Consider the following 25,310-nt stretch of genomic DNA (forward strand, 5'->3'; position numbering starts at 1 on the left):
TGTGGTCCCCCAGCAGGTACTCGCAAGGTTTCCAGGAAGGCACGTGCCCCACCCCGGCCAAGAACCTGCAGCTGCCGCTCATCGGTCGTTCGGCCTCCTCGGACGTCCGCAGACCTCTGGAAGAAGACTTCAAAATGGAGGCCGACAAGTTCCTCCGGCAGCGTAACGACCCGTCGGGCGAATTCGACGACGCCGGCGCTTCGCAAATTCCGGAAGAGAAATCGTCCGGCGCCGCCGATCGACTCCAGAGCTTGCCCTCGCCGTATTTCTCTCCCATCGGCTTGATGGAGCCCAGCCACCCGACGGCGGACCTGGCCATGCCGACGCTGCCCTGCACGGAGACGGAGCATCTCTCCGATAGCGTTTACGGCGGCTACTTGCCCAAGCCGTCCACGCCGGTGCACCGGCCCGATCCGCAGGAGCCCTGCTTCGACATCGCCGCGCCGCCCACGCCGGCGCCCGCCGCGCTGCCTCCGCTCGACATCGACGACATAGCGGAACCTCACCACAGCGAGCCCAACTTGGTCCTCTCGGACCTCCCCCCGTCCGTCATCGAGGAAAGGGACGAGGAAGAGGAGGAGGAGGAGGAGGAGGACGACGACGACGAAGTGGAAGACCTGGACTTAGAAGAACCCACGGACGAGGATCATTGCGCCGCGCTCGAGAGCCAGCCGACGCGGGAGGCGTCTTCCTTCCCCGCTCGAGTTGAGGAGCCTTTGAGAAAGAGCTGGCACGTGGAGTCGCCGGAAGAACCGGATCCAGAGGTCCACCGTTTCACTCAACCGGATCCAGAGGTCCACCGTTTCACTCCGCCGCTTCCCGAAGCCGGCCACGGGGAGAACTGTTACGAGCACAGCATGAGTTGGAACCACGACGTGGACCTCAAATCTCCCCATCGGACGTACGGGGAGATCGAAGCGGCCGTCTCCAAGATCACCAGCCCCTATTCTCACTCGGACAGCGATCTGCAGCACTTGTCCGGACACCCGTCCGTCACGCCTCCGTACGCCGCCTGGAATCGGTGGCACAAGGAAGAAGACCCCGAGGATTTTGATGAGCAGAAGGAGGCCGTGGCCGACATTCCTTCCCTGGACAGAGCCGACGGCGCTCTGAACGACGAGCCCAATTATTTGAATTCGTCCTCATCCTCCACCAGACTGGAGTCTTTCTTCCAGGAGTGCAGCAAATCCAGTATCGAGGTTCCTCAGCAGATGGACGCGGAAGCGCCGTGCGAGGAGCCCGGCGTGAGGCAGAGCGCGCATACCTTCTGCCCCGTCGTCACCGCCGTCGACGGCCACCTGACTTCGGCCGTCGCGCCCGAGCCGGTCGTGCCTTGGGCGGATCCTTTCTCCACCGACGCGGATGAGCTAGATGACCTCGGACCGTTCTCCTTGCCCGACCTCCCGCTGCCGGAAAAGCCGGACGTCGTCGAGCACCGAGAGTCGGATTTCGCCGACCTGGACAAGACGGGACAGTGTCACATTCGTCATACGATGATGGACGTCGACGACCCGGACTTAATGCAGGTAGACCATTCGGGTCTTCTGGAGACCGCGTGCTCCGCTCAAGACCAAAGGCCGGGGGAACCTGCCGTGCAAGACCTAGCGCTCCCGCCGTCTCACGACGCCTTTGGGCAAGAGATGGACCTGGAGCCTCAGAGCGTCCCGGTCACCATCCCTCTGGCTTTTACGCAACCCGGCGTCGTGTCGGAAAGCAAAATGCCCTACGGAGGCTCCGACGACTCGGATCCCGACTCGTCGTATTCGTCCGAGACCGCCCAGCTCCATCACGTCCCGATTCACCCCGTGCCCGCCGTCGAGTCCTTGCGCTTGCCGCAAGACACCGCGCCGGCGCTGGCGGTCGACCAGCCGGAGGTGAGGCGGGAGGAGGTATCGGAGCCCCTGAGGGAATCGTTATCACCCGACGGGGTTCTTCACCTCCCGGCGGCCGCCGTCAGTCCTCCCGCTTCCCTGGAGCGGCCGGAGGCTCAAGAGACGGCAGCCAAGCCGCTCCCGGTAGCCCAGAGCGCAGATGTCCCCAAAAAGGTGGATGAAATCCCTCAGAGGATAACGCGCAACCGGGCCAAGAACCATCTCTCTGCTCTGGCTCCTCCTCCCAGCGCAACGTGTTCGACCCCCTCCCTGTCCGTGACCATCAGCCCGGTGGTGACCATCAACGCTCTCCCGGTCAGAACGCCGACTCCCAATTCGGTCTTGGCCTTTTCCTCGCTGAAAAAGGACAAAGAGCCGTCGCTCAGCATCTCGTCCAGTCCATCCAACTCCACTCTGACGCTGTCCGTACCCGCTTCTTTGAGCTCCTCGCCCACGGTGGTTCTGAGCAAAACGAGCAAAGGCCGTCCGCTCCCGGGAGAGGAAGACGATTCTCAGACCCAGCACCCGCGCAAGAGGAAGTTCCCCCGTTCCACCACGCAGCAGGTACAGGTGCAGCTGGTGAACACGGCCATGCAGCAGACCCGGGAGATGATCCAGCAGACGCTGGCCGTCGTGGTCAACGCCATCAAGTTGGATGACATCGAGCCTTACCACAGTGACCGGTCCAACCCCTACTTTGAGTATCTGCAGATCAGGAAGAAGATTGAGGAAAAGAGGAAAATTTTGTGCTACATCACTCCACAGGCCCCTCAGTGCTACGCCGAGTATGTGACCTACACCGGCTCCTATCTGCTGGACGGCAAGCCCCTCAGCAAGCTTCACATCCCGGTGGTAAGCGGAGCTGCAGAACCTTGCCGTGGCTTTCGGGATCTGCGCGTGCGTAATGTGTGTTGTCGCCTGCCGCTAACAGATCGCGCCGCCGCCGTCGTTGTCGGAGGCTTTGAAAGAGCTCTTCAGACAGCAGGAGGCCGTGAGAGGAAAGCTGCGCTTGCAGCACAGCATCGAACGGGTACGTACGCAAAAACTTTGCGCTCTGCTCGGAGAGGTCAGAAATGAGCTGGCCGGCTTTCCCTCCCGTCCACAGGAGAAGCTGATCGTCTCTTGCGAGCAGGAAGTGTTACGAGTCCACTGCAGAGCGGCGAGGACCATCGCCAATCAGGCCGTGCCCTTCAGCGCCTGCACCATGCTTTTGGACTCGGAAGTCTACAACATGCCGTCGGAGAGCCAGGTAGCCGTCGCGTACCCGAGAGGAACCTCCGCCGTTTGTTTGACTCTCCCCCAACCGGCTGTGCTCGCTCAGGGCGACGAGAACAAATCGGTGAGAGATCGTTTCAACGCGCGGCAGTTCATCTCCTGGATTCAGGACGTGGACGATAAATACGACCGGATGAAGGTAAGAATCTCCTCGCGCTACTTGTGTGGTGCTGCCTTAAATGTGTCGTTTTTTTTTCATGTACTTATTTGGGGGCGGGTCGGTCCGTTTGACGGCGTCGTCCTTTGTCTGTGTGTGTCAGACGTGCCTGTTGATGCGGCAACAGCACGAGGCGGCGGCCCTCAACGCCGTGCAAAGGATGGAATGGCAGTTGAAGGTCCAGGAATTGGATCCCGCCGGGCATAAGTCGCTGTGCGTCAACGAAGTGCCGTCCTTCTACGTTCCAATGGTTGATGTCAACGACGACTTTGTCCTCCTGCCGGCGTGACGCCTCTCGTTACCTTTTTCCCGATCCCTTCTTCTCAGAGAGAACAAATGGAAAGGGCTAGCAAATTTGAGACAGGAAAACAGCAAACGTACAGCGGAAGAGTGCAGATTAAAAAAAAAAAAAGAAAAGAAACAACAACAACAACATGCTCTCGGTTCCCTTCCTTGAAGAAGGAAACTTCTTTTTACCGGGGTAAAGAAAATACTCAAGTTGCACTTTTGATTCTCAGAGATTTTTACTCCTTTTTGAATCAGAGCATGAAAAGCAGAAAGCGTTTTTTTGCTTTCCGGCACCGGCCCGCAACTCCCTTCCGGATGGGAGGTGGGGGTGGGGGGGGGAACAGAGATCTATTTTCTGCATTCATTTTTTTGGGGCTTTGCTTCATGAAACCTACGACCACTGGGGAGGAGCATCAAAGAGCAGAGCAGAGCAGCTTTCCCAACGTACCACGCAAGGAGCTGCAAAGCGATGGAGCCACGGGGCGCAGGTCAGGTTAGGTTAGGTTAGGTCAGGTCAGATCAGGATGTCAACAAAACCCTGGTGCAACCGCTCGGTGGATTTGTGTGAGAATCCACCGGCAGACCACGACACAGCGGGAATCTCCAGCGACACAGGTGCTGCCATGCCACACGGCAGATGGATACAAGTGTCTGCAAGCCTCTCAGCCAGGCAAGGAGGAGGAGCAGCGCGGCGGCGGGTCCCCGAGGTCAGGTCGGAGAGACCTTCTCGGCCCGCCCGCCCGCCCGCCGGCCGGCTCCCTCCGCGAAACGCATCCGAGCGCCTCGGACTGCAAACGAAACAAACAGAACGAATGTTGACATTCAAAGAGACTATGGAGAAATTGTTGTTTGTCAGTCGGGCGGGCGGGGCGGGGCGGGGCGGGCGGGGAGAAATCTTGTTTTTGTCTATTTCTTTACTTGGGCATTTCATTGTTTCTGAGGAAGTGACTTGAAACACTACAGAGCCAATATTAGTTTAATGGAAAAGAAAACAAAGAAAAGAAAAGTGAAAAAAAAAAAAACACAAGTTGTATTCCGTAAATGATGTACAGTTTTTATATTCGTCAACCAATGTATTCTTGCTGCCTTCTAGATAATTTATTTTGCCACACATTACTGCACAGTTGTAAATAACCTATGTACTGTAATATCACTCAAGTAAGTGTAAGGAAAAAGAAAAGAAATAAAAAGTATCTTTTTATGTACAGTTCACTTTTGGGCAGCACTTTCCCTCCCTCCCTCATATCCGTGGGCCAAATATGTACTCAATTCTGTCAGTATTGGAAAGGCAAAGTCGTACCACATCGCCGTCCGTCACTCGCAAACGACGCTTTTGGATTTAACCCCCAAGCAAGCAAGCAAGCAAGCCACACCTTTCTCAACCCCACACATGTAGCCGAATAGACCGGGACTTATTTAACAAATAGAGGAATATTACTCACTGCTTTACTACACAATTATATCGGAGTCATCTCCAACCAAGAAAATGCCTTTTCCGGTGAAAACTAATGTACTCCTTGTTGGGCAAAGTCACAGAGATATTTATTGTTTGGATGGAAAGCATACGTGATGTCGAGCCATGTTTCAATTTTTTTTTTTTCCATTTTGCAAAATGGGCTTGTCCAAAACCATCATATTCACTTCACGTGTAAAATGAGAGAGCGTTGCAAGGTTTCATTCCATGCTAACCTTTCAACGCAATACTGCTTAGCCTTACGCATTGCAATGCTGACCCACAAGATGGCGCCAGTGAGCTAGAACACTAAATACTCTTGACTTAGTACAGGATGCGGCCTTCAAATCACATGCTTGTTTTTTTCTGAGTCCAAATCAATAATTGAACATGGGTCGCCGGAGGTGTTGTCATTGTTTTTGCAGCTCCTCCGGGCGGGCGCCAAAAAGCTCCCAAATGGAATCGTACAAAAATCAACCTTGTGGATTGGCTTCTTTTCTTTTGTATTCTCATTCAAAGGCCTTCTGTCAGTCAATGGAGTCATGGCTGTGTTTATGATGTGTCATGGGACGCTATTACACTGTGCAGACAAGTGGCTAAGAGTATAGTTAACACCCCTCCAGGTTGGCACCATGTCATATTTCAACTTCTTTGTTGTTGGTTTCTTCCAAAGTTAAGTTTGGTGTTTTTGGGTCACAGAATGATTGTGCGTCCTTTTGACTCTCTATCCCGTTGTGTCGATGTTTTTGTTTCTAACACCAGTGGCATGTCAATCACAGTGCTTATCGAGCAGAATGTAAAGCCGTTACTACGTTTGTCCGCCCTCGCTATTGTTTACAAGACGTCCTCCGTGTTTTGCTTTTGTCCGTCTGTCGGGCTTTGTTTTTTTACTCGTGCAATCAATCACTGATTTGAACGGCAAAGGCTTGAAATGGTGACGGTTGAGCGTGCAATTCATCCCGGACGTTTCCGCAGAGCCCTCTCGTGTCGTTCCGCAGAGCAATAGACGAAAAGAAAGAGGTTGATCGAATGATCGGCCATAGCTACCGAGCCGTCCATCCATCCATCCATCCCTGCAGCCGTTACGCGGTTGGTTGGATGGATGGATGGGTGGGTGGGTGGGTGGGTGATGCAGATGTGAGCCTGACACCACCTCAGTCAGCAACATATTACCTCTATAATCCTCACATTCACACATCATTTACATTTGTTTTGATTTTTCTTACTGGGTTTAGAGAGACATAATTGCTATTTTTCCATTCGATAGAATCACAATTTCAAGCCTTTATTTTATTTTTTTTTAAATTCAAACCCAGACTGTAGCTGTTTCTTTGTTCCTTTTTTTTGTTTGTTTGTGTGTTTGTTTGGTTTTTTTTAGAATGGACAACGACTAATACAAAGCATGGAGAACTACTCTTAAAATGGTGAGAAATAACCTATTTATTATCTATTTTTTTTTTCCTGGCACCTGTTGTATGTTTTGGTTCAAAGTTGGTCTCCGCTGTGTAAATTTTCCTCCTTGTAATGCGTGAAAGAGACGTACTGTAAATAGTTGTGTAAATAAAACCTCCCAGGACGTTTTGCACCCTCTTCTTTGTACTAGTCTGAAAAAGTTGTGTAGAATGTGAGCTTCTAACACAAACGAGCAGACGACGCTCGCCGCAGGTAGATCTCATGTAACAATGTAACATTTTTTTATTTGTACATATTGTTGGAGCAGCTAAGATTTGAGGGCTTGTCCATGCTATCGTCAGTGCTGTCATAGAAATCCAGTACTTTCACCTTCTAGCTGTTTTTCATTTCCTGGAGAAAAAAAAAAAATAGAAAAGAAAAAAAATAATGTGAGAACCAGAAATGGGGATGGACAGGGGGGGGGGATAAGACTAAAACTGAAAAGTCCAAATTCAAAATTGTTATTTTCTACAGTTGCATGTACAGAGAGCGCGAGAACTGCTGTTGTTCCTCAGAGATTATGTTCGTTAATAAAATTTTGAAATATTAAAACTATGCCCCCTTTTTTTGTTTTGTCTTGAGCAAGATTTAAAGGCTGCATTTAACACTCATGATACACACAGGGGACGAGTTTCCAATTGGAGCTTTTTTTTGGTCATCTAATAGCCTCAAAGAAATGCCCCTGCCAAGTCACTGGCTAAGTTGGTCTCATCGTAGCCATTCTGAAATCTTAAACTTGTGCACATGAATGAGGAGGGGGAGGGGGGCTGCAACCTATTGAACACCCGGAATAGGAGCGCCAATGACAAGCAGCAAAAAAAAACTTTCGCTGGTGTGAAGAAAAGTCCTCGTGATCGATTCAAACGCAAATCAAAATAAATCGAAAGATGTCTCACAGACGTCATTCAGCACAGGAGGGGCGTGTCAAAGGCAGAGCAGTGTTTGTGACGTCACACACCACCCCCCCCCTCCTTTTTCCTCCAACCCGCCACCGGCGTGACGCGCTTGACTTCACTTCTCCGGTCCGGACGTCTTCACTCGTGCAAATGGATTACGATGCCAAGGTGTTCCCTTTGAGCGGCGGATACGGACGCTACAACCGAATGGTGGTGGCGTTCAGCTGGTTCCCCAGCTTCGCCGTCATGTGCAACCTGTACAGCGACGTCTTCTACACGGCCATCCCGGACTCGTACCACTGCAAACCGGACCCGCGGCTCCTTCCGCCCGGCTTCCTCCTTGCTAACTTGTCCAAGTCGCTTTACCTCAACCTGAGCGTCCCTTGGATCAACGGCACCGGCTTGAGCCACTGCGAACTCTACAAGTACCCGCCCAACTCGTCGGACGTCCCCCGGGAGAAGGTGAGCTGCACCCAGGGCTGGGAGTATGCTCGTATGTCGGGGCTGCAGAGCAACTTCGTCACCGAGGTAACGTCACGCCACGCCACGTCACTGTCCAAACTTTCGAGGGAACGCGATCGCGTCCGACTGAGTTGTGAAAACAAAGTGCAGATTGCTCAATTGGCTTATGTCAATATTTGCTCCAACGTTTTGCCGATGTTGGCTCATTTGCATGATCGAACATGCTGTTGGCTTATCAAGACATTTTCACAACAAAGCAGGGAGAGAGGGAAGCCCCCCTTCCCCCATCCTTGGATGACTTATGTGGAAGAACCTTTGGGAGCTGTCAAGCACAATTGGAATGAACGAGAACAAACCTGCAACACTTTCAATTGCACAGACAAAGCCCAAATTTGCTAGAAGAGAAGATGCTTGCAAAGAAAGAAAAACAACGTTGGTTTAGCTGTCATGCAAATATAAATCCAGCCCAGTTTACAAATATTGATCAAGACATCTCCGACCGTATGGAGAGCGAAGAAGCATGGCAGGATCCGGGATTTTTTTTTTTTGTCTTTTTAAATGCTAAGCTGTTTGTCAGAATCAAAGATGAGTTCTGTCGTTTTGATGTTTCTGTTTTTGACAGCGTTGACATGTTCCCCTTTGAAATATATCATATGCGGTGATAATGAGCCAAATGGCCAGCAGTGGTTAAGATTGCCAATGTCCTGTTTGCCAACAGTGTGGACAAGAGACTTAACTGTCAAAAGACAATAGCAAGCGTAATCAGGGAATAGGACCTGTGCATAGATAGCATGGACGTTCAACTTGAAGTATTTTCAAACATTTTGAACCATAAATGACAAGATTAGCAAAAGATCAGATCGGAGGCTCACTGGCCAGTGGAAAAGAACATCTATTTTCATCAGCACTCTTCTAACGTGGTTATGCCGTGATTCAATTAGCTTGTCGTGATCTACATTCCCGTCAGTTTGCACATCCAGATCCGTTTTTTTTTTTTTTTACAGCTTGTGATGGAGCTAAACGTCGTTGGCCGAATACAGTCAACCCCCAAATGTTCACTTGTGATCAATTGATGTTAGTTGTGTTGATTTTTGTGTTGCAGTGGAACTTGGTGTGCGACGACTACTGGAAAATTCCCCTTCAACACGTCTGCTTCATGACAGGATGGATTGCGGGCTACATCTTGATCGGCTCATTGTGCGACTGGTAAACAATCACATCGTGCCAGTGGTTGTTTTTTTTTCTTCGGCGCTGCAATTTTGTGCTTTTCTCAGGCTGGGCCGTCGACGAGGTTTTCTGCTGTCCGTCAGTCTGTCCAGCGTGTCGGGCATGGCGGTGTGTTTGTCCAACAGCGCCGTGGTGTTTCTGCTGCTTCGTCTGGCTCAGGGCGTCACGCTCGCCGGAGTCTTCTTATCCTCCTACATAGCAAGTAAGTTGCGTGTGCTCACATGCTTGGCGTTAAGCCCGATGGAAGACCGAGGACGGCCACAATGCCCTCCGTCCATCCGTCCGTCCACGACAATCTTATTTATTTATTTTCAATTTGATTTGATTTATTTTATAGCTGCTTTCTAAACCAACTCATTGGCTTTATATGAAAAGCGCGGCATTCCACAATTCCACACATTCCACGTGTGTACTGTACGAGAGCTGGAATTTCTCGGAGGAGATCCTGGAGAGTTTTGTACTAGCTCTTTTTTTTTTTTTTTTTTTCCATGAAATTCCGTCAGTATGTCGAGATATCTCCGGCATAGTAGGTGAGTGTACAAAAGGTCCTGATCCCATCAGTCCGTTGGGACTTGGCAAGATGCAAGCAGATTTTTGGCATGGTTCTTTTCCAAGTTGCACACCCATCTTCATAGCGTACACAACACTGCGTGGCAAATTGCTGGCAGGGCGACGTCCTGCGGATTTCCATGGCAATTTACAGAGATGTCAAAACAATAGCTGGGCCGGCAGGAAGGGAGCTTCTCACTCCCTTTGTCCTCTTCCCCAGCCCCCGGAGTGGCTGGGAAAAAGAGGTTAAAGGTGACATGCTGCCTAGCTGCACAGTCACAAATAAGTCAACATTGATGGCAAAAGCTTTATCTTCATTCTTGAGCAATTTGTTTGCGAGGGGTCAAACACGCACGGCTTGTTCTGGATTGACTTGTGATGCGGAAAAGCAAAGACCCCGTTCTTTAAGATCCACCCCAATTTTTGGGATTGAATTGCCACGCAAACGCTGTGAGTGCTTTTGTTTCAATGTCAGCAATTGGTGAAAACATTTGATCGACTTTTGCGTCGGTCCAGGGTTGGAGCTGTGCGACGCTCCCCATCGTCTGATGGTGGCCATGGTGGGCGGTTTCTTCGGCATCTTTGCCGAGGTGCTGTTGCCGGGCGTGGCTGCGCTGTGTCGCCATTGGCCCATTTTGCAGGCCGTCGCCACCTTACCTCTGCTCCTGCTCCTTTCCTACTGGTGGTGAGTCGTTTGCGGGAAGAGGAGGGAATGGAGAAAATCAACAGCAAAACAAATGCCTTGATTGGATTGGATTGGATTCCTAAATGGTGCTATTCCTAGTTCTTGGCTCTCCCGGTGAAACCCAAACTGTATTGTTCAGCTGCCCGTCATTGTTTCCGGAGCCTCCCCGTTGGCTGCTGGCCACAGCTCAGACGGCCCGAGCCAAGCGGAGCATCCGGGAATTCTCCGCTCGGAACGGCGCCTGTTTACCGGACGAACTTTTCCCCGGTGAAATGTTGCTGTCAGGTGAGCCCGGCCAGCCCGGCATGAGCGCAACAGTGCGTTCTTCATTTTTTTCTTCCTCGTAGAGATCGATTCGGTATTCAATGAAGATTGCCAGCCCAGATACCATTCGGTTTTGGAGCTGCGGCAGACTCGGGTGATTTGGAAGAACTGCCTCATCCTCAGCTTCACTCTGTAAGTGGCGATGGGTCATCACATTTTTTTGTTTTGTTTTTTGTCCGATGTCGCTCCTCACTCTTTCCTTTCTCCGCAGCTTGATCGGAACAGGCATCCAGTACTGCTTCACCAGAAACCTTCACATATCTTCGGGCAACTTCTACTTCAGCTACTTTGTCCGAGTCACCACGGGAACCCTGGCCTGTATCTTCATCTGCTCCACGGTCAATCATTTTGGTCGGCGGAGCATGCTTCTGCTCTCCGCCATCGTGACCGGCCTGGCCTCGCTGCTTCTGCTGGCACTGGCGCAGTGTAGGCCGGCTTTTATTTGATTTGTTCGGGTCTTGAGTGTTTGCAGCTAAGGAAGCCTTTTCTTGTGTTGTCAGACTTGCGAGGAGGCCTGGTGCTGGTGCTTTCTATTGTGGGTCTGCTGTTTTCGCAAGCCCTCGCTATGCTCAGCATCTTCTTTGCCTGCGAGGTGATGCCGACTGTCGTGCGGTGAGTGGATTCCATCCAATAGGAGAGCCCGAACGGAGCCCAAGCCTCGTGTCATGAAATTGGCTCGCTTCCCTGATGAAAAGAAGTTTTTCTCCTTTTCTCCTTGTCAGAGGCGGGTGCCTGGGCCTGGTGCTGGCAGCCGGCTGCGTGGGCATGGCGGCCTCTTCCCTGATGGAGCTCCAGAACAACGGCGGCTACTTCCTCCACCACGTGATCTTGGCCTCTTTCGCCGTCCTCTCCGTGCTGTGCATCATGCTCCTGCCCGAGAGCAAGCGCAAGCCCCTGCCCGACTCGCTGAAGGACGGCGAGAGCCGGCGCCGCCCGCCGCTCTTCCCCTCGTCTCAGGCGGACAGGGTGGACCTGCCCCTGCTGGACTCCCGGCCCCTGTCGTCGGAGTACAATCCTGACAACTACTCGCGCCTGGTCTGCGCCACCAGGAAGATGTTGAACAAAGACCGTTTGCCCTACAGAATAGCAGTGCCCACTCAGCAGCAGCAGCGCCGCCTGCTGTCCGATGGGGGTGAAGCGCCGGCCGGGACAGAAGAAGAGTCAACGGCCGAGGGAAGCGCCGGAACACCCACTGGTCAGCGGTGACAACGTCGGTTATACGCGAGCAAATCGTTCTGATTCGGAATAACGGCTTCATTTTCTAAAGAAAGAACTACGAGTGGCATTTGCGTGCCAGCAATGGTTGCTTTGTGCGCGCGCGCGCACGCTTGGAAACGGCGTCCATCATGTGAGCTGCGTTAATGAGCAACTCGTGCACTTTTCAATAAGTCTGACAGTGTGACTCAGCAGTGTCTCTGTCGCAGCCTGACTTTGTTTCCCAAAATTCCTCACATTTAAAAAAAAAAAAAAAGTTGAGCCAGTGAGACATCCGATGCGGCTCAAATCCTTTCGGAAGCTCGCCTGGGAATTTTGTAGAACACACTTGAGGGCTGGCGGGCGCCGAGTAATGCGCGCTGTTGAAGAAAGTCCGACATTTTGTGTTGGGATGATTTCCTCAATGCACCCAAAGTTGTTTCTCACTTGTGTAAAGGGTGTCACTGGTGTTAGAATGAAACTCGTGTTTGTATTTCGCCTTGACCTTCTGAAAGCCCCAGAATTGGACCTGCCTGCCACAATTCCTGAAGAGGTCATTTTTCCTGTCGGTAAATGTACATCTGACTAGCCTCGGGACAATGTAGCAAGAGAAATCTTTTTTTTTTTTTTTTCAAGAAGAAATGTAAAATGTGCTGTTTCTCCACTAGGTGGCGTCTCCGTCTCACCTTTATGAGTCTATGAGCTCATGTTTTCAGTGCGGTTTGTTTTCTGTGAAAGTTGGCTCACTTTAGAAACGAGCATCTGAGAGATAACATGTGACATTTAATTCCATGTAGAAACATAAAGGCGCTTTTAAAAACTGCTGTGCATGAAGCACTTAGATGAGGATCTGAAAGGCCAGCGTTGAAAGAACAACGGCCATGCTGAGTGAGGGCAAACTTCCACCGTCGGGGTAACCGTCGTTGGTCCTACATGGGTTCTTCACCTCATCCAACGGGATGGGAAGATCATCTGGGCTCAGCTTGCTCAGGCTGTCACGGACCTGAGAAAGTGACACATGCACACGTTTTGTGACTTTGGGCCGGCCTCATTCAGTTCAATGACCTGAGCATGAAAAGACAAAAGAGATTCAAATCCACAGGCCCATTTAGGGGGTCGGCCATGTTCATGGATTTGGCTTCAATGGCGTTCCCTTTTCCATCTTGTAAGTTGAAGAAATGAGCTGGGAAAGCAACGCCATTCATGTTCCAATGAGATTTGGGGCGATTGAAGTGTCCTACGTTTCCCTTATTTTACGAGTGTGTTGTAAAAAAAAAAAAAAAATGCTCCGGATATTGCTCTTGGCGTCTTTCACAAGCATTTTACGGGCAGGCCAAGTGTGGCTCCGTGTCACTTTTATGACACCGCCATCATCCGTTCATGCCGAGGCATTTTTTTATGTTTTGCGTGGAGCAGCACGGTGGCGCTTTGAATCTTGCCCGTGGATTTGTCACCTGACTGTCCACAGCGAGTGATCTTGCAACTCACCTCCTCTGTTCGTTTGAATACACGAAGCAAATTGTTTCCCAGGGCGGCCTTGACTTCCTGGTCAGACCAGCCTCTTCTCAACAGCTCAGCCACCACACTTGGGACCTTGGACACGTCCTCCAGACCCTCGGGGAGTCTGTTTGGAAAGATGACCACACCTTCTAGCACCTTGATGACCTCCTCGTTTCGACATCTTTTTGGAATGACCTTTGGACGCCATCGTAGTCGCCGCCGAAACCGACGATGCCAGCTCCTCCCACTTTCTTGATGTGGTCAAAATGATCTTAAGGGAAAACACTTGGATGCTTAGCGCCACGTTCCATATTCACAAAGCTTGTAAATTGCATGCCGGTCAAGTTGGCTACCGGCGACGTTGGCCAGGGTGGCGGTGGGGGAGCAGCTCACGTAGTCGTTGAAGAAGTTGATCATCACAATTCCTTCACTTTCGTTCTGGACAGACACAAACGACGTCACACGAGCGGCAGGCAACGTTTTGTCTTCTGGTGTGAGCTTGTAATGGCTGTTTGAGTTTTTACGCAATCACCACTCTCTTGAGGATTTCATCGGGAACGTTTCTCTTGTGTGGACAGACGGCGTAGGCCGAAGAGTGGCTGAAGATGACGGGCGCCTTGGACAGCTCCAGCGCCTGCCGCATCACCGACACGGGCACGTGAGACAAGTCGATCAGCATGCCCAAGCGGTTCATTTCCGCAAGCACTTGCTGTAGACCAAGTAAGATGATTTCATTTTTCACGATCCACCGCCAAGGCATCTTTTCATTCTGGTGTAAACTGACCTTGCCGAAAGGAGACAGGCCCTTGTGTTCAGATGGTTCTGACCCAGTGTCCACAAGCCAGTTATCGGCCCTGACAATTAGATTGATTTGTTTTTTTTTGTGTGAACGAATCCACAAATCAAATATGATTGATGTGCTGGTAATTCCATTGACTGACGATTCCCGGCGGATGGATATTTTTCAGGGCCGATGACGTGGACATTTTGACACGCGTGCGTGTGTGTGTGTCCTACCAGGGTACGTTGCAGGAATGCGTGAGGGTAAGATAGCGGACCCCCAAGTTGTAGAAAGTGCGCAGAGTGCCCAGACTGCTGTCAATCGAGTGACCCCCCTCCACGCCAATCAAACTGGCCGTTTTATTGACTTTGAAGGCCGCCACGATATCTGCACCAAAAGATGGCTCTGACCAGAATGGAAAAAACAAACAAAGAAACAGAAAGAGCTCAGTGTCAAGTTGTCACCTGACCTTGGCTGCTGGTGGCAAACATAAAGGTGTTTGGGTATTTGTGACACATCCTGTGAATGACATCGATCTGCTCCAGTGTTTGGCGAACGCCATCTTTGTACTGAGACTCGCAGGGCACATAGGCCGACCAGAACTAAAAGAAGATATGACAAGGGCACGGATTAGCGTTACAAAGTGCTCGCTCTCTCTCTCTCTCATCCACACGGCCGTTAAAGGAAACAGTCAAGATGGAACCCGAGGGCAGCCTCCAATAAAAACGGCAGGGGGCTGACAATTGAACCCTGTGGAACACCACACGACAGATTCATCTTTTGCAGTAGATCTGAAGCTTGAAATCCATGCGTGTGCTCTACCTGCGCTCCCAGACGACCCGTCTTTATTTTGGGGATGTTGGTGTGTGTCGTTGCCAGAGTGTTGAGGTCCACTTTGTTCAGCTGGTTGTTGAATTGTTTACGCAATTGCCAAGGCAGATCATTGTGGCTGGAAGAGGGCGAGGGAAAACAACAACAAGTTATCTTTCTCGACATGTCTGACCATCTCGCCAAGAAGCTTCCCATGACGTCAAGGTTAAAGAAGTTTGCGTTCATTCACCCGTCGATGAGCGGAGTCTCGGACATCAGCTTGAGAGCTCTGGCCACGTACGAGTCCTCGCCCAAAGAGACGGACCAACACGTGGCGCAGAAAAGCAAAGAGACGGCTAACGACATGTTTAACAAGACTTTAGATCCTAAGCTGAATAATGCTCAGGAGAGCCTCTGGGTTCCTCTGCCAACGTCTGTCTTCTAAGCTTTAAGAGTAAGATGAGTGCAAAGCTCCTCCTCATGTTTCAGCTTTTTTTTGTCATAAAGTGTGCGGAGCAGTTAAACTCTGCCAGCTCTCGGCTCGTAAAACAATAGACCTCGGTTATTGTCACCATAAAGAATGTTCCTAATTGAATTCAGCTAACCAGATGAATGTCGCTAGTTTTCCAGCGGCTTTTTGAGGACTGACGACACTCGTACCGAGATGAACGAACGCACGATCCAATCCGATTGAAACCTTTTTTTTTTTAGATAGGCCCCGATCACCCTGACGGACGGTGTGCGCGTGACCTTTTATTGCCTCACGTGATAGCCGAATGGCCGTGACTTGTTTTTTTGGATAACATTATTCATGCTTGCAAAACCTGCCAATAAAAGTTCACATGTCTAAATGATCTTCCAAATGTGTGTGTATACATGGAAAAGCAACTCTGGTATTATGGTTCAGTCAGAGTTGTCACTTATTATCCATTGAAGAGCTTCTGTAATGCTGTGTTGAAAATGACTTGAGCCCCAACCAGCCCACTTTTCTGATGAGAAGACAGTTTGCACTTGGAAGGTTGTGATCCCATGGTGCTTTTTTTTTTTTTTCTTTTCCCCCAAACATAGCGATAAAGAATGGATTGGATGTAAGCCCGGTATCGTACTGCGTGATCGTCGTTGTCGTTGTTTTTTTGACATCTCATTTTGATGGTCCATATTTATCATTTTGTATAAGTCCCATTTTCATTTTTTGCATCAACGCTTTTAGCTCGGCTCTTGGTCTTCTCATCGAGTTGCTTATTTTTTGGCCCGGCTGAACTCCAGAGTTTGACACTAAAGAAGAATTTTATTTCTTTCCTCAACTACCTTTTCATTTGTGGTCTGAAATTTCAAATCATCAAACTGTCTAAATTGCTTCATGTGTGCACTATAGTGATTTTTTTTTTTTTCTCCAAGTACAGAAGACTAAGGACATGATTCATTGTTTGTTTTTACATTTGGGGCAATGCCAATATTTATTTTGCAAGTAATGGTGTGGTCCAATCTTCTTGTTTTCATCTTCCGAATATAAATTGGCCTTCTTGGGTTGTCAGCATGGAAGAGCGACGGCCAGACTGCTCCAAAGTAATGGCTTTGACAGGGATATTCATATTTTAGAGGAGAACCTGCTTCACCCTGCCTACTGCAGAGCTGGCTGCTAAAAGAGGACTTCTCTAAAAGCCAGCTGCGTCTTGCCTTGCCTTGCGTTTTTTTTTTTTTGGGGAGAGTGTGCCTTCTCGCAATAGATAACCAACACAGACAGCCCCAAAATAAACTGCTTAACCTCTAAGCAGGAAAAAGAGCACATCCATTTTGGGCAATAGAAGTCTGTGGATGATGATATATGCCTTCCACAATGTCTTCTTTTTTTTTATTTTTTAAAGGAATTGCCGCAACATTTTGTCCATTTTTCACAAACTTGCAGTTGAACCCCTTTCAGAGACGTTTAGCAAGGGGAGGGGCCCTTCACTGGGGGATTCCTGACAAGTGCCCAAAAGCATTGATTTCTCATTCATATGGGACAACCCATGTCAAGTGGTCTGCCCTCCACCGCGGGAATTCCGATGCAGCAAAGTCAATGGGTCTTGTCTTGACAGACAGACAGACAGACAGACAGACAGACAGACAGACAGACAGACAGACAGCTCCATTTCCATACGTGTGTCAGACGGATGTGGTTAGATGAATCCCGAGCGGCATTGCGTGACTCCAGGGGAAATGTTTTGCACTGATGGTATAGCGTCTAATTAAGTGTTCAACATGAAAGAGTGTCTTGAAATGAAATGTGAATACAGAACACGGGAGAGAGATGAGTTAGTTAGAAATTCAGCACCACGGTGTAGAAAACGGCAATGTCCGACATTCATTTGGTTCTTGTAAGCATAGTTTGATGATCTGAATCGGCAAAGGTTCTGTCTCCATGTTTTGACCTCAACATTTGCAATTTCAGCCTCCTCGTCAAGCTGAGTGCATTGAACGGCAACTTCAAAGTCATTTGAAAGTCAACCACTTGTCTGGCCTTTGCTTCTATGTTAGGTTGGGAGGAGGAGGAGGAGGAGGAGGGTGAAGATGAGGCTGCTGTGAACTTGCTGTGTCGCACAGCACGCGTGGATGGCGCACGCAGCTGAGAGGCGATGGAGGCGAGCGAGCGAGCGAGCGAGCGAGGAGAGAGTGACGGATTGCGGAATGCCGCTTCCTACTGCACACCAGCCCGTGGCGTTGATTTGGTTGAGGCAAGCTCATTTCGGCTTGATCGCAGTCAAGTGCAGGTAAGGAAAAGCCCTCTTGTGTTTTTTTGTGCTTCATTAGTTGCATATGATCAAACTACCACATTTGGGAATGGTGTTGCAAGATATTATGTTGAGAAATAATGGAGTCAGGAAACTTACTAAATGAATTTGATGAATGAGACTGAAATGTACAGAATACATTTGGACCGTTTAGGTGTGTGATGTTTTGCTCATTTTTTTTTCGAGACACCTTTGAATCCAAGTCATTTGGAAGAAGTTGAGCACCTCCAACTTGAAAAGTATGTGAGCTGCTGTGTTAGCTGACATTTCAAATTCACTATTTGCATGGCGACTGACCTTTTGGTGTTTTTCGGGTATGGAATTCATTAGAAAGTCGTATAAGAGGAATATGATCAAGTCCATCTGGATTGAGATTAGCCTGGCTTGTTAGCACATGTTACAGAGAGTCTTTGCTAACAAACGACTTTATTCTTTTTATTACCCACTCAACATAAATGTGAAGGAAGATGAGAGAGAGAGGGGGAGAGAGAGAGAGAGAGAGAGAGAGAGAGAGAGAGAGAGAGAGAGAGAGAGAGAGAGAGAGAGAGAGAGAGAGAGAGAGAGAGAGAGAGAGAGAGAGAGAGAGAGAGAGAGAGAGAGAGAGAGAGAGAGAGAGAGAGAGAGAGAGAGAGAGAGAGAGAGAGAGAGAATGATTGTTTGTCTTCATCCGTGGTTCACTGGCAACCAGTCTCGGGTGTGCCACTCGTCTTCATTCTTTGGCTCTCGATTTCACAAAACCTCAACAAGTCGTTTCGAAATTCTGTGAGGCCGTCTGTCACTATGGCATATTTATACAATTGACTATTGCATCGATGATTCCATTGCAATTTTATTTGCATTCGAATGTATTCAAACATTTCCCCCTGTCTATAAACCAATATTTTTTCTTGATTTGGTATTATTTAGCGATTAAATACCAACAAAAAAAAAATCATTTGCGACAGGGTGAGGACGAAACCTTCCGAGGTCTGATGTCAAGTCACACGTACGCACACTACTTATAGGCCACGCTGAAATGTGTGAACAGTGTGTGTGTGTGTGTGTGTGTCAGCTGGTGGTCTCATTGCGCTGGAGGCCTCGCCAGAGGCTGGACTTTAGCCTGTCATCTTCACTGATAGTAAGCGGATCCTTAATGAGTTGTTTCCCCCCCCCCCCCCCCCTGACTATTCTGAGATGAAGGCTTTTTATAATCATTCCAACTTTACTGTCAAATGAACTGTCAAACATTTCGAATTGAACAAAACAGCAATACAATGTGTTCAATTGTGTTGGCAACCTTTTGGAACCAACATTTGCTACATTCCCCCAAAAAAGTCTTTTGTCCGCCTGCACTCTGATCGTCCAAAGAAAATTGCGTTTCCATTATTGTGTCATTTCCGTCACAAGCAGCACTCGGACAAATGCGGCAACCCAAGCCAGACGGCTGAAATTTTCAGAAAGCTTCCAAATCAGTCACGCTTTCTATATTCTGCATTTGATGTCCGCTGCGACTTATAGTCCGCAAAATACGGTACTCGAGAATGAGCTTCATCATTAGCTACTATCAGGGCAAGGTTTTTATAATTAACTCAAATTCTTTTCCCCGACAGGTGAATCCAGGAAGCCCGGACATGGTCTCCTGACCATCCGATACAAAGCGCACAAGTGGACAAGGAGGACCAGAGCATCCCATCTTGGAGCATGACTGCGTTATTGAACCAAACGGAGGCGGTTGGGAATTGCGGCCTTCTGCTGGCGACCACAGAGTCTCTTTTGAACGTGACTCCAGCTTGGCAGGCCCAACGGATATCGGAGCAGCCGGCGGCTCCTCTCTGTACAGTCTGCTGCTGTGGCTTTCTCAATCGTGCCTTTGCGGTGGCGTTCATGCTCAGCCTGACTTTTGCCATCGTGATCGGGAACGTTATCACTCTGACTGTATTTGTGCAGACCAGACAGTCCAGGACACCACAAGGCTACCTGAAAGGTAACTTTCAACGTCCAATTTCAAGACCAGTTCTTTTGACCAATATGAAGAACGTGAATACTCCAGTCGAGCCAACTCGGGATATACAGTGAAAATAGCAGTGGCCCCAAAGTTGAACCGAGCGGAACGCCATATCAGAGTAACCCAGGCTCTCTGCCAAATACAATCTAAAGCAGTTCAGAGCTAGCCGATGGAATATTGTGGTCCATCTTCTCAAAGTCTGCAGTCAGGTCCAACAAAAGAAGCTAGCCCACATTAAGTAGCCAAACCAGTCATTGACTTGATCTTTTCCTTTGTACATATTCCTAACGAATGCGTATTTTCCTCGACAGTGTCTCTGGCTCTAGCTGACATGATGGTGGGCGTCCTGGTGGTCCCTTTCTCCGTTTACACTGAAGTCTCACTGATGGTAACCTACACGCCACCCGTTTGGTACCAGGGCGGTTGGGCTTCTCCGAGGAGGCCCTGGCAGCCCTGCATGCTGATCGGACCCGTTTTTGCCGGCTGCACCTTTGTCTCCATCAGCACCATATTCCTCATGACGGTGGAGCGAAGCGTGGCCATCCTGTGGCCTCTGCACAAGGACGCCCTGGTGACCCGGAGGAGAACTCTTCTCCTCATTCTACTCTCCTGGGCCGGCAGTTTTCTCCTGGCGCTGGCGCCGCTCTTATTCAGCAGCAACTTCACTTTAGAGTACAACGAGTGTAGCCGCATGTGCAACTACTCTCCGGTGTTGCTTGGCAACCGGTTGCCACATGACGCCAACATCCTGCTGCTCTTCCCGGTATTTGACTTTACTCTTCTGGGTGGAACCTTGGCGATCAACATTATGTCCTTCACAAGCATCAAGCAGTACTCCAGGAGACGCAAACTTCTCTCCGAGGGGAGTTTGATTGAGGGAGGAGGAGGAGGAGGAGGAGGAGGCTCACGCCCAACCCACAGACCTTCCTTTTCAGATATTAAGGCGGCCAAGACCATAAGCATATTAACGTTTGCTTTCACCGCATCCTTCTCCCCCATTGCCGTGTTTGTGCTGGGGAACGTGGTGGGATACACCTGGTGCAACTTCTCCTTTGTTGCCTTCTGGATTCTAACGGCCAACAGTTGCTGTAACGTGATCATCTACAGCGTGAGGGACCATCGTTTTCGGAAGGGCGTGATGTTACTCTTTCAGCGTGATCAGCACTGTCCACAGGAGGAGAAAGCTTGAGGAACACCAGTGGAGCTGGTTGTGAAATACTCTGGCTTTGTCAAGTCTTCATTGGGAAGCTTTAGATGTTGTCGTAGGCTCCGTGTTGTATTCCAGCTCGTAAGAATTATCGCTCGGCTACGTTTTTGTCACGTACACGTACTGTAGATTTCATGATGAAGATGCCCGCAAGTTAGTATGTTGCGCTGCTCCAATTGATTCTCTCTCTCCGCTGACCTCCTGGCCTTGGCTTCTTTTGTGCCCGTTTCTCAGGAACACAACTCGACAGTTATATCTCGAAGGCCACAACATTTTTGTTTTTTTTCCGAAGTGGACAAGGAGGCATTTTTAGATTGTGTGAATTTCCAAAAAGCATGACGCAACTAACCCTTCTAGAAAAGTTTCTTTTGCCGCATTCTCCGGGAATAAGCCAAGAGCTTCTCAATTGAATTTTGAGTTCATCAATCTTTTTTTTGACTGAAATTGGATCAATGAAGGTAGACAAAGAATACTCTTTAGGTTCTTCTGGACTTTTTCCAAGGTTATCGTATGTTCCTGGAAATGTCTGATATTCTCCATGTGTATCTTTCACCTCTGGCTAGTTTTGGACTTGTAAAAGTCTCTTGAGAAGCAGAACAGCGTGAGAGCTGTGGTTACCCGTGGATTCATCGTTTTCTCTTTTCAAACATCAAGGCCATAATGTTTCTTACTCAACAACTGAGTCATCGCTCGGAAAAACATCTGTGAGAACAAAGCATGAATGGAAACTTTGCTACTGTGCAAACTTGTGAGTATTCAATGAGTTTCACTTCAGGTTCAGAGGCTCTCTTGTAAACGAGGTGTGTTTTTTTTTTTCTCAGTCCAAAGCAATCAAAGTATTACTTTGGTACTATCTGGTGGGTGGACTTTTAGTCTTGTTGGCTTGAATTCAGTCGAGGTGTTTGTCGTTTGCGGTCTGGGACGTCACCTTATGCGTTCAAAAGTGAAAGCTAACCTTTGTTTCCGCTTTGCACTTTGCTGTGTTCCCCAACATTTCATATTGTGTACAAACGTGAATCTAATAAGTGTTTGTGTGTGTAGCGCTATTGTGTATATTTGTTTGGCTACGTGTGATGTCGGACTCATTTACGCTAGCTTGTTATTGAGGCTGGTGTCCATGCAAGCAAGCAAATGATATGATGATTGAAGTTCCTTCAAAATGCTGTGGCTCGGTGGGATGGTGTACATGCTCCAAGCAGGGTGTTGCTATTTTATCATCCTTTCCATTTTGAAGTACTTTGCCACCACACTTTTTGTCTGATTTTGGTCCCGCCAGACAAAAACACGGATGAAATGTATCCTGAACTAATGAAGTGTTTGATGAGAAATTCACGTAGCACCAGGTCACGGGTTCAAGTCGTTCGTTTGTTTTTTACGTGCGGCATCCCAATAAAGGCCATTCATTGCCATCTTACTGTTTTTGTTTTTTTCTTGGAGGTGAGAAACTAGCACAAATACAACAAATTGAACTTTAGAAGGGGCTACTGAGTGCTGTGCTATCATGCTAATGCTAATTGGCCACTTGGGACTTGATGAAGGGGGGAGCTGGTGTGATGTGCAACATGGGGGGGGGGGGTGGACACTGTGATCTGACCTGACATGCTCTTGTGCCCAGATGTGACTCATGTACGCAGAGAAAGGAACGCTCTGGTGGGAATTGAATGACCTTGGCTCCGAGCTTTGTGCCATTGTACACAGGTTGGCCTTAACTTTCTGAATCAACCATTGTGTTGAATGTTCAATGTGAGCACACTATGCTGGGCTGAAGAAAAAAAATAATCATGTTGGATTTACTCTATTTATTTTTTTTCATCAAGTGGTTGCACAAAATATCATAGGAATCCAGATGGCTACACTTTATGAAGTAGTTGGATTGTGGATTGGACACATTTTTTGAAGTTGACACTTTTTGGAGTCGTTGGATTGTGGATTTTTGAAGTTGATTATCCAACAACTTAAAAAATGTAGCTATTTGATTGTCTAGTGGTTGCACAAAATAAAACGGAGTATATTCTGCTTTTTTTTTTTTTTTCCAGTGTTGCGAGCACACCTGCTTCTTAGTTCTCAAGGCGAACGTGAACAAACAATGGAGGAAAAAATGTCTGCAAAAAGCGTGTCGCTTCAAGGTGTATTCGTTGACGTGATGACATGACAGAGTCTGAAAGTTGTCATTCGTACGTCATCAGCAGAGCAGCAAAAAGGCTCGTAGACGAGGCACGAGAGGTCGCGGCCTGAGCAAGGTTACATATTGCTTTTCAGCCCTCTCATTGCATGCTACTGATGCATTTTTAATTGTCCTCTCCGAGCACTTAAGGCAAGAGACGTGTGTCACAACCAATAAAGTGCACACTTTGGCGCACACCACCTGTGGCTGGGCTCTGTTTTTGGCTCCAGCCAGGGCAAAGGCAGAGATGCCCGCGAGCTGTGCTTGTGCTTGTGCTTGTGCTTGTGCCTGTGCCTGTGCCTGTGCCTGTGCCTGTGCCTGTGCCTGTGCTGGTGCTGGTCAGGGGGCGGGGTCACAGCAAATGAACAATCTTGCACACATCTATTGAAATGCCAAATAATGGCGGGAAGGTGAGAAGAAAAAGTCAAATAGTAAGATAAATACTTGCTGGCTATTTTGATGTGTCTGCGCATGGGCTCCCTTGGCATTTGTCATCCAGCTCCATTTGTTAAGCACACCTCAGCTGACGCGTCAGCTCGATTATTCATCGGCGGCCGTCCTGAGTGATGCCACCTGTCCACCTGTCCGGCACGACCAACATCAACATCCAGCGACACGTGCTCGAAGCAGGTGCGTCGTGTCCGCCCGCAGTCCCTGCTGACGTTGTTGTTTTTTTTTTTTTCTTCAATAAATCCGTCTGCGCGTTTCATCCCAATGTTCCAACTTGCACTTAAGCTGAGTGGCCGTTGCAGCTTGTCTGCTACTGTAATATTCATGAGGCAGGCAGGCAGGCAGCAACCTTTGAGGTCACGCAGAAGTGATTGGCAGCATCAGCAATCAAAGCAAGTCTTTTTCTGAAACTGAAACCGTAAGGACAGCCGCAATAGGATGAGACAAAACACCTAGCACTTCTTGAAATTCAGGTTCTAATAGCACAATTTGATCAAGTGTGCGTGCATAGCGGCCTCTTCATTAAGGTGGGAAGTCTTTGCGGCGTGATGAAATGAATAATACACGACGTGCTCGAAGTACAACTAATCACTCATTATTCTCAATGATCTAAATCACTCTGAAAATAGATTCTCAGTTGGAGCTCAGCAGTAGCGGTATTCTTCCTCTCTTCTGCTCATTTTTCACATCTGCCTCGTAATCATTCCGAGCATGACTCGAGCTCGGCATCTGTCGCCGTGACCTTTTCCTCCTGGCTTGGCGTCTTCTCATCTATGACACCCTTGGCAAATGTATGACTGGATTTCAGTTAAGACCGAAAAACCGCACAAGTCACACGGGCTAGGTGGGCGGCCAAGCGTGTAAAGCTACCTGGCTCTACTTTACTTGCTTTGTGGTCGCCCGGTTCTAAAACGTAATAAATATTTTGGAGGCGGCCGATTGATCCGACACGATGACAAACAAATGCGTTTGAGTTAGAATCTCCAAAAGGACTGTAGACGCTATAGTACACCGCATTTACATCTCTAATTTACATTTCTGTATTCTGGGAAACAGCAGCTCACATTCATGCAAAATGTTGCGTATCCATTTCAGAAGTCAGCTTTATTTATATGGCCCTTAATCACAGAAACATCTCAAAGGGCTTCACATGCCCACAGTTGACAATTATTCTCCAGATCAAATATGCACATTCGAGTACTGATCATTGCTAGCATGTCTCATACGTGACAAAGAGGCGCATTGGCATTCGAGTGCACCTGAAGTTTTTTAAGTGCTGTGTTTGTTTGGGGGAGGATCGAAAACGGAAGGATCCCTACAATCACATTGCGTGCAGGCAGAACGCCAGACCATGCAGAGTTCAAGCGCTCTGCTAATTGCTCTTATCAAAAGGTGAACTCTGCACAACTGGAGGAAAAACTAGAGGCATCAGCGTGAGTGCACGGCGCCATCTAATTGCCCCGACGGACCCAGAAAGACCCTCCTTGTGCCCTGCAAAAGGTCAAAAGGGACAAATATGTGTGTATAGGAGGAAAGGGGAAGAAAAACATGCCCGCCTCCGACGCATATACCATTCCCCCCCCCACCCCCGCCAAAAACATTGTTGTAAAAATATTTGTGTCTTCCATTAAGGTTTGGCTTCTATTCGCTCAGCTGAACACCAGAACACAGCTGTGTACTTTCTAAAAGCCACTTTCAGAGGTAGTACTGAGGTCACAGTGTAAAGGGCCACCTCAAAACGTGGCCTCTTAAGGATGTGGAAGAGTAGTATTTCATGATTTGAATCAAAGTAATCACACATTAAGTTGAG

General features: G+C 48.8%; 4 protein-coding genes across 10 annotated transcripts in view; 3 read left to right on the plus strand and 1 right to left on the minus strand.

The window, feature by feature from the left end:
* Positions 1–7,048, plus strand: part of ankrd11 (ankyrin repeat domain 11) — a 45,990-nt gene extending 38,942 nt beyond the window's left edge. For 4 of the 6 annotated variants that reach the window (XM_085907825.1, XM_085907828.1, XM_085907829.1 and 1 more), the window contains 4 exons: positions 14–2,723; positions 2,803–2,901; positions 2,977–3,285; positions 3,407–7,048. In XM_085907825.1, coding sequence (XP_085763951.1) covers positions 14–2,723; positions 2,803–2,901; positions 2,977–3,285; positions 3,407–3,592 — 3,304 coding nt within the window. In that variant the 3' untranslated portion in view covers positions 3,593–7,048. The remainder of the gene's footprint in view (positions 1–13; positions 2,724–2,802; positions 2,902–2,976; positions 3,286–3,406) is intronic. The other 2 variants (XM_085907830.1, XM_085907827.1) reach the window with 2 other exon arrangements.
* Positions 7,049–7,480: 432 nt separating this feature from the next.
* Positions 7,481–12,997, plus strand: slc22a31 (solute carrier family 22 member 31). Of its 2 annotated transcripts, none has more exons than XM_085907832.1 (9): positions 7,481–7,920; positions 8,957–9,060; positions 9,129–9,283; positions 10,147–10,315; positions 10,455–10,600; positions 10,663–10,771; positions 10,851–11,065; positions 11,140–11,251; positions 11,362–12,997. In XM_085907832.1, the coding sequence occupies exons 1-9, from the start codon at positions 7,543–7,545 to the stop codon at positions 11,843–11,845; spliced, it is 1,872 nt and encodes a 623-aa protein (XP_085763958.1). In that variant the 5' UTR covers positions 7,481–7,542; the 3' UTR covers positions 11,846–12,997. The 2 variants fall into 2 exon arrangements, with proteins under 2 accessions (XP_085763958.1, XP_085763959.1); XM_085907833.1 differs by having other exon boundaries at positions 7,481–7,854.
* dpep1 (dipeptidase 1) lies at positions 12,646–15,290 on the minus strand. The gene is made up of 10 exons (XM_085907834.1): positions 15,175–15,290; positions 14,937–15,063; positions 14,584–14,716; positions 14,351–14,501; positions 14,118–14,187; positions 13,866–14,042; positions 13,687–13,771; positions 13,529–13,604; positions 13,322–13,457; positions 12,646–12,836 (listed from the first exon to the last, which is right to left on the minus strand). Exons 1-10 carry the CDS (start codon positions 15,288–15,290, stop codon positions 12,672–12,674), a joined length of 1,236 nt encoding a protein of 411 aa, XP_085763960.1. The 3' UTR covers positions 12,646–12,671.
* A 4,085-nt stretch (positions 15,291–19,375) lies between these two features.
* Positions 19,376–20,868, plus strand: LOC147059716 (adenosine receptor A3). The gene is made up of 2 exons (XM_085908131.1): positions 19,376–19,658; positions 19,991–20,868. Exons 1-2 carry the CDS (start codon positions 19,376–19,378, stop codon positions 20,866–20,868), a joined length of 1,161 nt encoding a protein of 386 aa, XP_085764257.1.
* Positions 20,869–25,310: the final 4,442 nt, after the last annotated feature.

The sequence above is a fragment of the Syngnathus leptorhynchus genome, chromosome 3, assembly GCF_054491065.1.
Source record: "Syngnathus leptorhynchus isolate UIUO chromosome 3, UIUO_Slep, whole genome shotgun sequence".
Lineage (NCBI taxonomy): Eukaryota > Metazoa > Chordata > Actinopteri > Syngnathiformes > Syngnathidae > Syngnathus > Syngnathus leptorhynchus.

Bases quoted from the DNA above. Each gene is read 5' to 3' on its own strand.
- dpep1 (XM_085907834.1), bottom strand. From the start codon at position 15,290: ATGTCGTTAGCCGTCTCTTTGCTTTTCTGCGCCACGTGTTGGTCCGTC. The intron at 14,502-14,583 runs GTCAGGTGACAA...CTTTTGGTGCAG, and splicing joins GTTTGCCACCAGCAGCCAAG to ATATCGTGGCGGCCTTCAAA. The intron at 14,188-14,350 runs GTAGGACACACA...TCTAATTGTCAG, and splicing joins CATTCCTGCAACGTACCCTG to GGCCGATAACTGGCTTGTGG.
- LOC147059716 (XM_085908131.1), top strand. From the start codon at position 19,376: ATGACTGCGTTATTGAACCAAACGGAGGCGGTTGGGAATTGCGGCCTT. The intron at 19,659-19,990 runs GTAACTTTCAAC...TTTCCTCGACAG, and splicing joins ACCACAAGGCTACCTGAAAG to TGTCTCTGGCTCTAGCTGAC.
- slc22a31 (XM_085907832.1), top strand. From the start codon at position 7,543: ATGGATTACGATGCCAAGGTGTTCCCTTTGAGCGGCGGATACGGACGC. The intron at 10,316-10,454 runs GTGAGTCGTTTG...TGTATTGTTCAG, and splicing joins CTGCTCCTTTCCTACTGGTG to CTGCCCGTCATTGTTTCCGG. The intron at 10,601-10,662 runs GTGAGCCCGGCC...TCTTCCTCGTAG, and splicing joins CGGTGAAATGTTGCTGTCAG to AGATCGATTCGGTATTCAAT.